The following is a 12,593-nucleotide window of genomic DNA, read 5'->3' as shown; positions in this document are numbered from 1 at the left end:
TAGCATTGTGAGTAAACATTAGCTTCATGCTCCGATAGCTGAATCTGAGCAGAAAAGACCGACACCCTCTGCCTTTTAAGCTGAGGCAAGGTTACCAACAGATACTTATTTGTCAGAATGTTTCTATTTTAAACCAAATTAAGTGTCTCGTGCGCTCTTTTTTTCAACTTTAGTCAACCTTCACGTTACAGAAGGCTAGCACAGGTCAATGTAATAGAATTTTCTGAGACAATGAATTTTGGTTTTTCATTTTTTTTTTCCAGGAAGAGGTTTTTATTTAATAGAATTTTTGGACCAAAAAAAAAATTGCAATAAATCGCCTTGCTTCCAGTATCGCAATATATCGGGATATATCGTATCGTCACCCGTCTGTCATGATATGTATCATATCGCCAAATTCTTGCCAATACACAGCCCTAGTCCAATCTGAAGGCTATGGTTTGATTCAAYTGCTGTGTTAGATGATCAGTGTTACGTCAATTAGAACACCTTTTTAAAATAATAAGCTAAACTCCTGCTTGAATTGCTGGAGCAAAAAGAGATTCAGTTGATGCTGAAATTCAGAAAATGTATTTTTTGTGGCTGCAAATTTTGGTTCTGGGGGGGAGTTCTTTGCAGCACAGTTTTGCTCCAGAAAAAAAAGTTACCAAAAATAGCAACACAAGAGCCAAACAAAAGAGCTGTAAAACGTGCCAGAGAAATATTTATTTTCTGGCTGTAGTTACAGCCTTTGTATAGCCGATGATGAAGAGTGGAGTCAGGAGTGGATGATGTTGCTGTTGTGCAGCATTTGATGTAAATTTAGCTCAAAGTTCAGCTACAAAAAAGTSYAAACGATTCTGTCCCTGTAATTTTGCRGAGCAACTCGTCCGGAGTGCTGACACACAAAAGCAGGACTTTAAGCCTCTGCACGGTGGGAGCTCTGTGTGTGAAGTGTCCGACTGGACGTAGAGTTTCCCTGTAAGCCCGCTCTCTTATCTGTCTGCTGTGGATACACTCGCTCTGCTGACTGAAACACACATTTATCAACATGTCTCAGCTTGAATCGGCTCGTCCTCGCAGCACTCCTTCACCTTTCTTCTTCTCCTGCTCCGTCATGGAGCCTTTGCTGCAGCTCAGCGAGCTCAAACAGATGGCGTAACCAAACCCAGATCTCTGCCCCACTTTCCCAACTGGTTTTAGTGACTTTTGTTTGTGCAACAGAGGGTTTCAAACCGTGTGTGTGTGTGTGCGCGTGTGCGTGTGTGTCATATGACACACAGATGGGTCAGAGTTCTGTTTCCTGTTTGCCCTGCTGACTCTGAGGATTGGCTCCCTGGAAATGCCTTTTCTCTTTGTCAGGAAGTGGCTTCATAATAGAGTCAGCAGCCATGTTTCAGTTTAAAGAACTTACTCAGGTTTCTCTGATCAGGGTCACATTTTATATTTAAATAGTTTCCTGTTTATTTTAGCTGCAGATCGAACATTTGTTTTCTTTTATGCAAGTGTGTTTAACCTCTGTGACAAGGACACACACACACACACACAGTATGCAAAGTGGGCCACCTGGCCATGTTGACAACATACACTGGGGACTTTTAACTGTGATAGTGTTGATTTTAGCTGCAGATCGAACATTTGTTTTCTTTTATGCAAGTGTGTTTAACCTCTGTGACAAGGAGACACACACACACACACAGTATGCAAAGTGGGCCACCTGGCCATGTTGACAACATACACTGGGGACTTTTAACTGTGATAGTGTTGAACCTCTGGCTGATTTTATTAATCATTAAGCCTTATGTAATAAACAGCTTAGCAAATCAGTTGGTGAAAGTAGATATAACTTATTGTAAAAATGTGCAACTTTTCTGAATATGTTAGAGTTTAAGGATATGTTGACAGATTTTACTCATTATTTTAAGGTGATTTGAAACAAAAACTGCCAACACACAAGGGTTCAGAGTCTGAATAACAAAACTAAAACTACAAGTTTTAATTAGGAGAAAAATCTAAGGTTTGGACTTTGGGAGGTTTAGGCTTTAACAGGTCTCTGCAGTCTACTCTGTTTTTTTTTTTTTTTTTTGCATGAGTCTCTTAAAGGGATAGTTCCAGACGTTTTGAAATGGGTTTTAATTAGAAACTGTTGTAGAATCATGTGTTGGACTTCCTGTAATGTTGGCACCTTTTGGCTTTTGTGTAATGATTATTTTAATCATGAGTTTGTGGTTTTAGTTTATTAGAGCAAAAGGGGAAAGAAAACATACTTTTTTTTAGGTTGATCAATTATTACTGTGTAATAAGATCCATTTTAACCTATTGATCAGTTTTGAACTAGAAAACATTTTTGCTTTATTGACGTATAGTTTTCGTAGCTCAGAGTGTTATCGTGTAACGCTTTTGGTCTGATTTTTTTTTTTTTTTTTTTTTTTGATTGGTAAGGTAAAGGGTAATGTAGAAGTGTTTCTCTGATGTGGTGTGATGTCAGTGTTTACCAGTTAGTAAAAGGTAAAAAAGGTTTAGGGGGAAGGAAGTGTGATGTGGTAAACCAGAAGGCCATGCACGAGGTAAGGTGCAGCGCTACAAGCTCAGGGAGGCATGTAACAAACCAGCAGGATACCAATGATAGTTTTATTTCTAATTTTAGTTTTAAAACAGAGTTTGAACCCCCCCTTTAGTTTGTTACAAATGTTGGCTTGGGTTGATGAACACGTTAGAGGAGAATATTCTTTACTAATTTGGATTTTGAGCTAATAAACCCAGATGTCCTTTTCACCTTTCCGGTCAGAATAATGTTACCGTACCTGTTTAGTGCTGTTTTCTCAGGAGAATTTATGCCAGTTTTCTTTTCTCTGGACCAAAGCCAGGTTTGCCTTAAGGTGATAAATATTCATTTTATTTCTTGTTAGTATTGCTCTGCCTCTCTGCTTTCAGCTTTTTTTTTTCTCCCGTCCCCCCTCAGCTGAGTGGCCTGTTTTTCTTTTCGGCCTAGCGGCTCTCATTCATCCTTTTGACCACCTGTCATTCCTCCCCCCACAGAGCACCAGAGTTGGTTTGGTCCAGCCTGATCTGTTGCAGTCTATTTAAAAAGCAGCAGGGACTAGGGGAAAAAAAAAAGTAGTTTATGCCCTTTTGATTAAAAAAAAAAAAAGTAGTTTATGCCCTTTTGATTTGGTTTCTTAGTGTTTCTGTTTGGATTTATTCAAATGGTTTCAGTACTGATGTTCAGTTTGTTACCCAGCAGACAGGTAAATCCTTCCTCAAGTGTTTATCAATTAAATTAATAGTCATTTAATAAAGGTTAAYGAGTCTTTATGTCTCCCTCCTGACAAGCTCAAAGAATTTGTAATAGGGCTGGCAGTTCTTCAAGGTCAGGGAGACCTTATGGCCTCTCAGACAGCCTCCATCTGCCCTGATGGTGGAAGAAGAGTTGAAGAAGGGCTCATGAATTAATGTATTGAGGACAAGGTGTCAAAGTTGTTTTATAAACAGGTTTTCTTCATAATATAACTTTCACCATTGTGCCKTTTTCAGGCAGCTTGTGTGGGTGTCCATATTGTCATGTTTTAAGGTGTGGATGTGTTTTTCTTTTTTTCCTCTTTTCTGGTTTCTGTTTCAAAAGGAACAAGTTGACTAAAAGGTCCATGAGAGGAAAATTATGAGAAAGGGGTCAAAGTTTCATGTAATACCACCAGTTCTGGTTCTTCTAAACATGGGCTTAATTTAGACAACATAAGCTTGAAAAACATGCCATAAAAATCACTTTAGGGCAGAACGTTTCAAATGAAGTTCTACGAGTGACATGCAACATATGGCCTTGCCATGCTTAACTCATTGTGGCATTAATTAAATAATAACTGGTGTTTTCTAAACATACATTTTGTTGTCTACAGTTGAATGCAGTTTTATAAAAGTAGATTTATAATTTAAGAAGTTGAGGTTGTAATCTCACTAAATGTTACAAAACTTATCTTCATTTTATTCAAAAGGTGAACTCTCTCAGTAATTCAGATTAATCATTTAATCATAATGACTTTAGGATTTTTCCGCTCCTTTTAAGATATGTTGTTGATATATATTTTCACATTGTTCTTTCAAAATATACAGCATAGTTGCCCAGCGTATGGAAAATTTATCATCATCGCAATATCRTTAAGTGCAGTATTAATAATAGAAAGGACTTGGACTGCAATAAATCATAGACCGTTATATTTCAAGTACCATGCATTCATGTTTTGCATGCTAATACATTTAGAAACTCAAYGGACTCTGAGGCTTTTATACCCACACCTGGTTTGGATGATGACAGGAGAAAAAAGTGAGGAAAATATAGATTTATTGCAACTGATATCATCGTTGCAATAACAAACATTGTAAGTGTTTCTAATATATTGCAGCCACATTTTATAGGATAATGACCTATGGTGAAGTCGCAGTGAATCATACCTGGTCAAGTGCTTTCTGTGCTATATAAATGTGAATTTTATTAAGACAATTTGCTGGAGCTCTGTAAAACTGAGTGGGAAATGGCAGCATCTGAACCGTTAAAGATAAAAATATATGATGTGAGAAACGTCACACAGTTTTGACTTAAGCAATAACATTGCTTCCTGTATGCACTAACAACAGCATATTGGGTAATAAGTTGTACACTTGTTCCTTTCATTGGCTGAATTCACAAATAACTAAGATATTTCTAGTGTTTGTGATTGCCAATGGAGATTTCTTCTCAGTTTAGTTGAAAAATATATCACTGTTTACGCTGGCTGGAGGAACTAAATGGTCAGGAAATGGGCATGTCCTACACTTGGTCAGGTCTTAAACATGTCTGTCTTGTAATCTCATTAGTGGGCTCCACCTTACAGTCAAGCAGCTGCTGGATGCCGGAGATTCGTGTTGATACAGCAGTCCGCAGAGCTGCGGCCCTTTATCTCACCTCATCCATCCTGCTGTGATCGATACATCACAGGGAGTGGAGCACCATGTGGGCCCTGCGACCTTTCAGCTGGATTTACACCCATCTCAAAGCTGCCTAATCCAGTACCTTTTGATCCTGATGAGGGTTTAGTTTTTTCTTTTTATGTTTTTAAAAAGAGGAGGAGGAGATCGCTGTTAGGGATGACGCTTGAGCTCAGTGTCGGGACTTCTTAGAAGTTTGTAGAAAATTGTCAAGATTAATGTCAAGAATTCCAAACATTCCTGAACTTTTTGAGCTGCTTGGGAACACTCAGTTGTGTTCAGCTGCTGTGCTAATCCAGAGCTGAGTGAACAGTAGAAAGTCTGTAATGTTGTTTTAGTGTCAGATTGCTCCAACTTGTTTTGAATCTTCAGTTCAGCTTCTTTATTTCAAAGCCTGAGAAGAATCCGTCACTGGTCTCAGTTAGATAATTCAGCAGTGTTTAAAGACACAGTATGTAGGATTTTGTCAATTCTTTTAGCCGAAATTGAGATAATCACTAATGACAATAATAAAAATCATGTCTAAACATTGCAGACAAAGACCTTGTTTTATTATTTTTTACCTTATAAACAGCTGTTTATATCTCCATGGTCACGGGTCGCCACTACAGGCAGCCGCCATCTTGCACCGCCATCTTGTCTACGAAGGCTCATGAAGGACAAACTGCGGTGGCGGCGTCAAAAACGGTTTTAGTTGTAATACTATAAATGTAATATTTGTTTGTCATTGTAGCTGGGATAATTTTACTTATTAAAGCTCATAATCTTACCACTTGAAACATCACTAGCCCTGAAGCTGCTGGTAGACATCGTGGTTAGAATAATCAAAGGTTTTTGACACCTGAGAGACACCGTAGCAACTCCTTTGTGTTTGGAAGCGGGGGGTGGGGGTGGGGGGAGGACCAGGGAGGATGATTCAACCACTCAACCACTACATGTCGCTGAAAACAAATCCTACACTGCCTTTAATGAATGTTGATTATATATTTTATTTTATATTTTGAATATTTATATTTTGAATAATTTTATGTTTTGAATATTTTTGTCGACGTCATCTTGTAGCAACATTTTCCAGCTTTCTACTCACCCTTCTCGTTGGGTATAGAATAAGAATTAAATCTTTAGTAGCTTCTCTGTCCAACTGGTCAGACCAGAATAGGAAATGCAATGCTTTGTTTAAAAAAACAACAACTTGATTTCACTTTGAACCATTATCTTCCCAGACTGGATGGATGACATTGCGTCATGGAGCAGCAACTCCCTTTTATTGTGTGAAAAAAATAATTATGTCTGCATGCATGCAGCTCTTTAGAGATGTTTCATAAACATTTTACTGTCACACGTCGCCTAAATGTTTTGCTGCATTCCTGCAGCTGTTTGATTGTCCTGGTCACCTCAGCGCCATGTTTATTKTGATGCATTCCTCTGTTAAGACACTGCTAAGGTGCTGACAGCCAGTCTACCTGGAGTTTTCTGTAAGCTCCTTCGCTCAGTCATTACTCAGCTCAGAAATATGAGATAAAGTGCCTCAGGAGCACTAAGGCTCACTTGGAGCTCACCTCAAGTGTCTCCTGCTGCGGTGGATTAAACTCGGCTCTCTGTTTTTGGCGCTGACGAAGCACACACTTTGTTCTTTCTTTCTCAAACATCTCCTGTATTGCTCATTCTTTTTTTTTTCCYTTTTTTTTAAACCTTTTTACCACTTTCCTACAGTGGTGTTGCTGCAGAGACGGATGTAAGAACCGTTTGTCAAGTAACTTGGCAGCAAATCGGTTTAGTTAGATTTGTGGATGGCCGATATGTGATGTGTGGGCTGATGAATGAATGACCAGGGCATGTAACCGGAGCGAGAGGCTCTAATGCTGCAATCAGGAGTCACATCTGTCCTCCCAACACCCACTTCTGACCTCGCAACACAGCTCTGGAAGCAAATGCAGCTTAGTTCAATCAAAAATTCAAAAAAAAAAATGTAAGAAATGTACAATCCTTCCTTTATTTAATGAAATTGATTAAATGTGTTTTTGTAGCCCTGGATGTTGTTTGATAATCTCAAGGATTTAACCTTGTGAACTGGAAAATATCAGATGCAGCCATTGCCATTTGGCTTTCCCAACAAATCAGTCTGACTTCWCTGTAGTGGTAAATCTGTATAGTAAGGCAATGGAAGAGGGGTTGACTCTCAATAGTCCTTTTAGAAACCATGTTTAAAACCAGATTTTACAACATCAAATCTAATCTAAACAAGCTGACGAAGCCGTCTCAGACATTTATAACATAACWCAAAGAGAAAATTGAGCTAATCTTACTGATTTATAAATGTTAAAATTACGTCCTCATCCCCTTACAAATTGTTTTTATATTCATTTTTTTCTTTAAGATCGAATAATTGCTGTTTCTAATCTAGAATAAAGCAAGTTGAAGTTATTTCTGATTGATATGTAAGCCTGTAGTCTTGCACAGGTAAGCATGAATTTATCAGTCTGAAATCTCCTTATGCAGCTAAACTGCACTCACTAACGGTTTAGAAAATGCCACCAGGGATGTAACATCAAGCGTGTTTTTAATTGTTTAATCTGTTTTCATCCAGCTGTTACATTAACGCTCCACAATGCTGCGGAGCGTACACGAGTGATTATGCGATTGCAGTAGACAGGCTTTTGCTTTAAGCTCTGCAGAGGAATCTTTTATTCTTCCTGTGGCTGTGGTTGCTTAAGATGTCTCCTGCATTGATTCCTACAAAGAAACACAGCTGTTGTTTTTATGTTGTCACCCAGCTGAGGTCAGCCAGCAAAGCAGATCTTTTGGCCGTTTCTAKATTCTGGATTAGCATCATCTCGTCAGGTTTTCTTGTTTTGCTCTCTTACTGTTATCACCAGTGATCGGTTCTTCAGCTACTTCTAGCTCCACCCACCTCCTGCTACAACAGCCCGATATCAAAGGCCTGTGTTGGACCTCCATGCAGAGCTTTCTGGAATTGATTTTATGAGGGAGTAGCAGAGGACAGAGTACACAAAGATCATAAGTCGCAAACCTCAGCTTCAGTCCTCTGAGAGCAGTCTCAGGATTATCATCAGGATTGATCCAGTTATGTTTCTACAATCAGAATGCTGTCATTTCATTTACATGTTTTAATGTGTGACAGGAGCTGATAAATTTAACAACTCTTACTTTCCCACAAAATGCATTTGATGCAATCATGGATGTCAACAAGTTTTAAAAAAGCATAGGTTTTGAATATAATAATCCAGTAAGTGGCAGGTTGTATTTAGGTTGTCTTAAACTGAATTGTTGCTGTTGTGTTGCAGCCTAATCGAGCAGAGAAGTTTATTTTGYAAACCAGCTTAAACGTGTTTAAACCATTTCTGTATTTTCATTTAAGTTTTAATTAATAAACCTTGCACATTAACATTAAATGTCTATTGCCTTCAGGCTTGAAATTTCTTAATATAAATGCACCGATCGCAGTTTTCTAGTTTAATCCCAGTTTCTGTAAATTTCTGACCTGTCTATTGAATTCTTCATTTTTTTTCTCTTAAGAACTATAATGAACGTTTTTTTTGTTGTTGTTGCAAATTTGAGTGTTTTCATAAGACAACATTTAGAATCTTTACTTTTTTTCTAAAACTACTTCAAATTCCATGCTGACAGATCTGATAAAGCATGTAGTTATAAACAGAATTTCAGAGTCTTGCTTTTCTAACAGAAGTTGTGTACAGTTCGGCTGTGCAATTTGGTCTTTAACTTTGATTTGTCACTACCAGTTTTTTTTTTTGAAAAATAAAAAGACAAATCAAGTCATCCTGAACTGCATTTGTTAGGTGTTTATTTTAAGCTTCTCTGTGGTGGTTGAAGGATTATTTACATCATCTAAGCTCCTTCACAGGGAGCGTGGTATCTGTGGAATGAGAGTCTGGGAGACAGCTGGATGCCCTGCCTGATTGGGTGGCCTAAAGCATCCACAAAACTGACATAAATACACACCACAAACTTATCTTGTAATATCAGGAGTAATTGGTTTCAACTTCTCAATATTTTAAATCATCTTGTCTTACAAAGTTTTTCTTCTTCTTCTGCATGCAGGCCCAGGACAAGAGGAAAGCGCTGGAGGAGACCAAAGCCTACACCACTCAGTCCCTGGCCAGCGTGGCCTACCAGATCAATGCCTTAGCCAATAATGTGCTGCAGCTGCTGGACATCCAGGCCTCGCAGCTGCGGCGCATGGAGTCCTCCATCAACCACATCTCTCAGGTCAGAATTACACACGGATGCACACATACCGCAGGCCAAAACAGTTGTACAGAATAGCATCCCACAACTCTTACTTCTCCTCTCACTTCTTGCACAGATCCTGCAGTTTTATGTCACACTACGTGGCTCTCTGATGTTTGCATAGTTCCTTTTATTGGCTTATTGGTCTTTTTCAAGTTTTGGCTGAATAACACATGAAAGCGTTGCGTTCACCACAATTAGTTGTTTCGCGATACTTGGTCATCTTTTCTGTTTCCAATTTAATTTTGTCCTTGACATGTCAAGATTGGTTTGTCATTAGGATATGAGCATGCACAGAGGAAATGACTTTGGCCATATTCGCCATCTCTGTGTAACATGAGGCCTTCACTCTGTGTAGGTGAATCCGGCCTCTCGGATAAATCAAACAAAATGCTCCAGACATTTATATTACAGATCAAAACCGACTCTTTGTCCAAATTCTGGACACAAGTGAATCCAGTTCCGTAAAAACAGTTGTTTGATATGAGGATTAGTTAGAAGGAGTTGTTTGTGTGCTTTTATCTTTCTTTTTATCCTGCAGTGTTTGGCTGAGATAGTCAGATTGTCAAGGTCAGATTATAGTCAAAAATAGGACTTGAAAAGGCTGGTGGGTTTTAGATATGGAAAGAGAACATTTAMAATCAGACACAGTGCAGAAGAAACAGAGGATGGGTGATGACATTCAAAGAAGGCAYGAGAAAAAAAATCCAAACGGGCATATTTACTGCTGCGAAGATTTTCAGGGAATATTCTGTCAAACATCATCTAGCCAAGAGCAAGGGCATCAGGATGCTATTGCCTGTTATGGTTTTCCAGACAACCCCTTGTGCTGCTTTAGAAAACTATGTGAAAGACTGCTAGATATTACAGTTTTGCTTAGCAAAGAAAGCCAGACAAAAAACTCTCAGTTTACTTTACATTCTTTGATTTATGTCGTTGTCTGGTTAACAAGCACAGGAAATTATTTGTTTTTTGTTATATTTAGACTCATTGCTGTGTGTTTTGTATAGTTCTAGGGAAATATCCAAGAGGAACCAATAGTGTCACTTTAAGTTAGCTTAGAACCTCTTATTCTTGCCTCAATATATTCAAAATGGTAAAGTTAAAAAAACACAAACTCATTTTCTACACTAAAAACTTCTGGATAATTTAACWATTTTTCCTGCTACAAAACATTACAATTGGATTTTATGCATAATAATATCCTTATTACTGCCTAGTTGGCTTTCCTTTTTTCTTTGTTGAGGTTTAGCACAAGTCTCAATATGTTGTCTCAATGGAGRCCAGACTGTGGAGGTGTTACATCACCCAATTTTGTTCAGAGGTGGATCATTATGTTTCTCCTTACTGCTCATGGATATGGGATTATTAGAGCCTCTTAAGCCCTGCGTTGCATTGTATATAATGGATGATTGAGAGTCTGCAGCTCTTAGGGTTTCTTTTATCAGAAGAGAAACCAATTTACGTTAAGTGCCATYGAAAAACCTCAATTTCTCTTTAGTATAAATAAAGACTGCAGAACTCAGTGACTCACTGTTCTTGTGTTAACAAAACCTTCTTATTCCTTCTTTTTAATCTTCTCATTCTTCTTGCTTTAAATATGTATCCATCCATCATTAAAGCCAGAGATGCTTCAGTGTTTGTGGTGAGGCCAGGGCCTATTTGGTCTCCCAACTCTGGTCAGGGTGTGTCTGCTTGTTGATGGGATCCCTACAACTTTAATATATCTTCTCTTGTGTTCTAGAAAGTAAGACAGRCTTTGGATAGTGGATTTTTACCATATTCAGTTCACATGTAATGATATCTGCGTTAAAATAAGGTAGCCAGAAAATCATGAAGCAGTTTATCTAATGAGTCATGACAAATRATACCAAACCTTTAAGAATTTTGCAGATTCACCACACTCTTGTTATTTTTTTGGATTCTGTTTCAAGCAGTTTTCTTGTATATTAATTTTAATGTGTCACCCTCATTCAAAGAAGTTGTGAAAAAGTGGCAGTCAATGCGCGTTCTGTCTAGTGTGTGATAAACAAGAATTTGCTGTCTGCCTCACTGACTAAATGTATATTTAGTGGTGTAAACAAATGTTGACCAATATYGGCATCGTCAGTGTCTCTTCTGTATTAGCCAGCTAACTTAATCTGTGTGTTGCAAGGTGTTACTTTTATCACCACTGCCTCTGTTTGTTCTGCAAGTGTATTAACTTTTTTATGTTTCCTGTTAGGTGTTTATTTAGTTATCACTTTCTAATGTTGGTTGTCACGAGCCTCTGTAGCATTGAGCTGGAAGCGCTGGAGGGTGAAAAAAAGTAGCTTCCACCTTGTGCTGAGTGTGAAGTGCCTGCAAAGAGGCTGTGAACAGGGAAATCTTTGTCTGTTCAGTGGAAGAAAATGCCTCAGGACTCTCCGCGATACCCTCTGTGAAGGAAGACATGGTGATGAGTGGGTGGCTTTCCCTTTTCCGGTAATCCCTATCACGTAATTAAGGTTGCACCAAATTAAGCCCAGATGCATGCAGACATACACATGCAGTCAGCCAGTCATTGTTGACTTGATAAAAAATGTTTTAACTTTTCACTGACTTGGGCTAAGTGTTAATTGATCAAAATCTAAAGGAAAATTGGAAATCAAGTAACAGAAGTGAGTAATTGTTATAGAGGCTTAGCCTTCATTTAAAGCCACTCGAAGGTTATACAGATGGGGCTACTCACAAAATTTTTTGCTAGGATTGACTTTTTGTGCCTTGTAAAATATACCRTAGCTATTCATTTTTAATACAAAAATAATGTCTTTTAGGTGTAGGTTTGCTTTTTCTAGAAATTACAACAAAGATAAAGACAAAAAAAAACATTTTTTGTACACAACAAAAAATATACAAATCCAAATTGAAATGAAAGGAGGCAGAAAGAAGAAAAAAATCTTATAATATCTGCCCCTTTTTCCATAATTGATTTCAAGCAATAATAATCAAAAAACAAAAAATATTAATTAACATATTAATGGAAAGTTAGAGCAGTGTTTTTCAACCCTGGTCCTCAAGACACGCTGCCCTCATGTTTCAGAGGTCTCCCTGCTTTAACACACTTGATTCAGATGGTTGCAGTTTATCAAAAGCCTGCTAATCAGTTACCAATTGAAATCAGCTGTGCTGAAGCAGGGAAACATCTAAGGCTACGTTCACACTGCAGGTCTTAATGCTCAGTTTCGATTTTTTGAAAAAATCCGATCTTTTTGTGTGAACGTTCATATTACATTTTTAATGTGACCTGCATCAGACTCCTGTGTGAACGCTACACAGCACTGATGTGATACTGATGGGTATTTTTCTAAAATACATACAAAAACAGGGGAGCAAATGAGACAATCAAACCATGGTTTAGAATCAAA

The 12,593-nt window shown here is 38.1% G+C and overlaps 1 protein-coding gene across 9 annotated transcripts in view; it reads left to right on the top strand.

Annotated features, from left to right (window-relative positions):
• abi1a (abl-interactor 1a) overlaps window positions 1-12,593 on the top strand; it is a 41,529-nt gene that overhangs the window by 1,539 nt on the left and 27,397 nt on the right. For all 9 annotated transcript variants that reach the window (XM_014005403.1, XM_014005405.1, XM_014005410.1 and 6 more), the window contains exon 2: window positions 9,019-9,186. In XM_014005403.1, the coding sequence (XP_013860857.1) occupies window positions 9,019-9,186 (168 nt within the window). The remainder of the gene's footprint in view (window positions 1-9,018; window positions 9,187-12,593) is intronic.

The sequence above is a fragment of the Austrofundulus limnaeus genome, unplaced genomic scaffold (assembly GCF_001266775.1).
Source record: "Austrofundulus limnaeus strain Quisiro unplaced genomic scaffold, Austrofundulus_limnaeus-1.0 Scaffold30, whole genome shotgun sequence".
NCBI classification, from domain to species: domain Eukaryota; kingdom Metazoa; phylum Chordata; class Actinopteri; order Cyprinodontiformes; family Rivulidae; genus Austrofundulus; species Austrofundulus limnaeus.
Note: the sequence above shows the minus strand (reverse complement) of the source record. Positions and strands in the feature narration are given on the sequence as shown.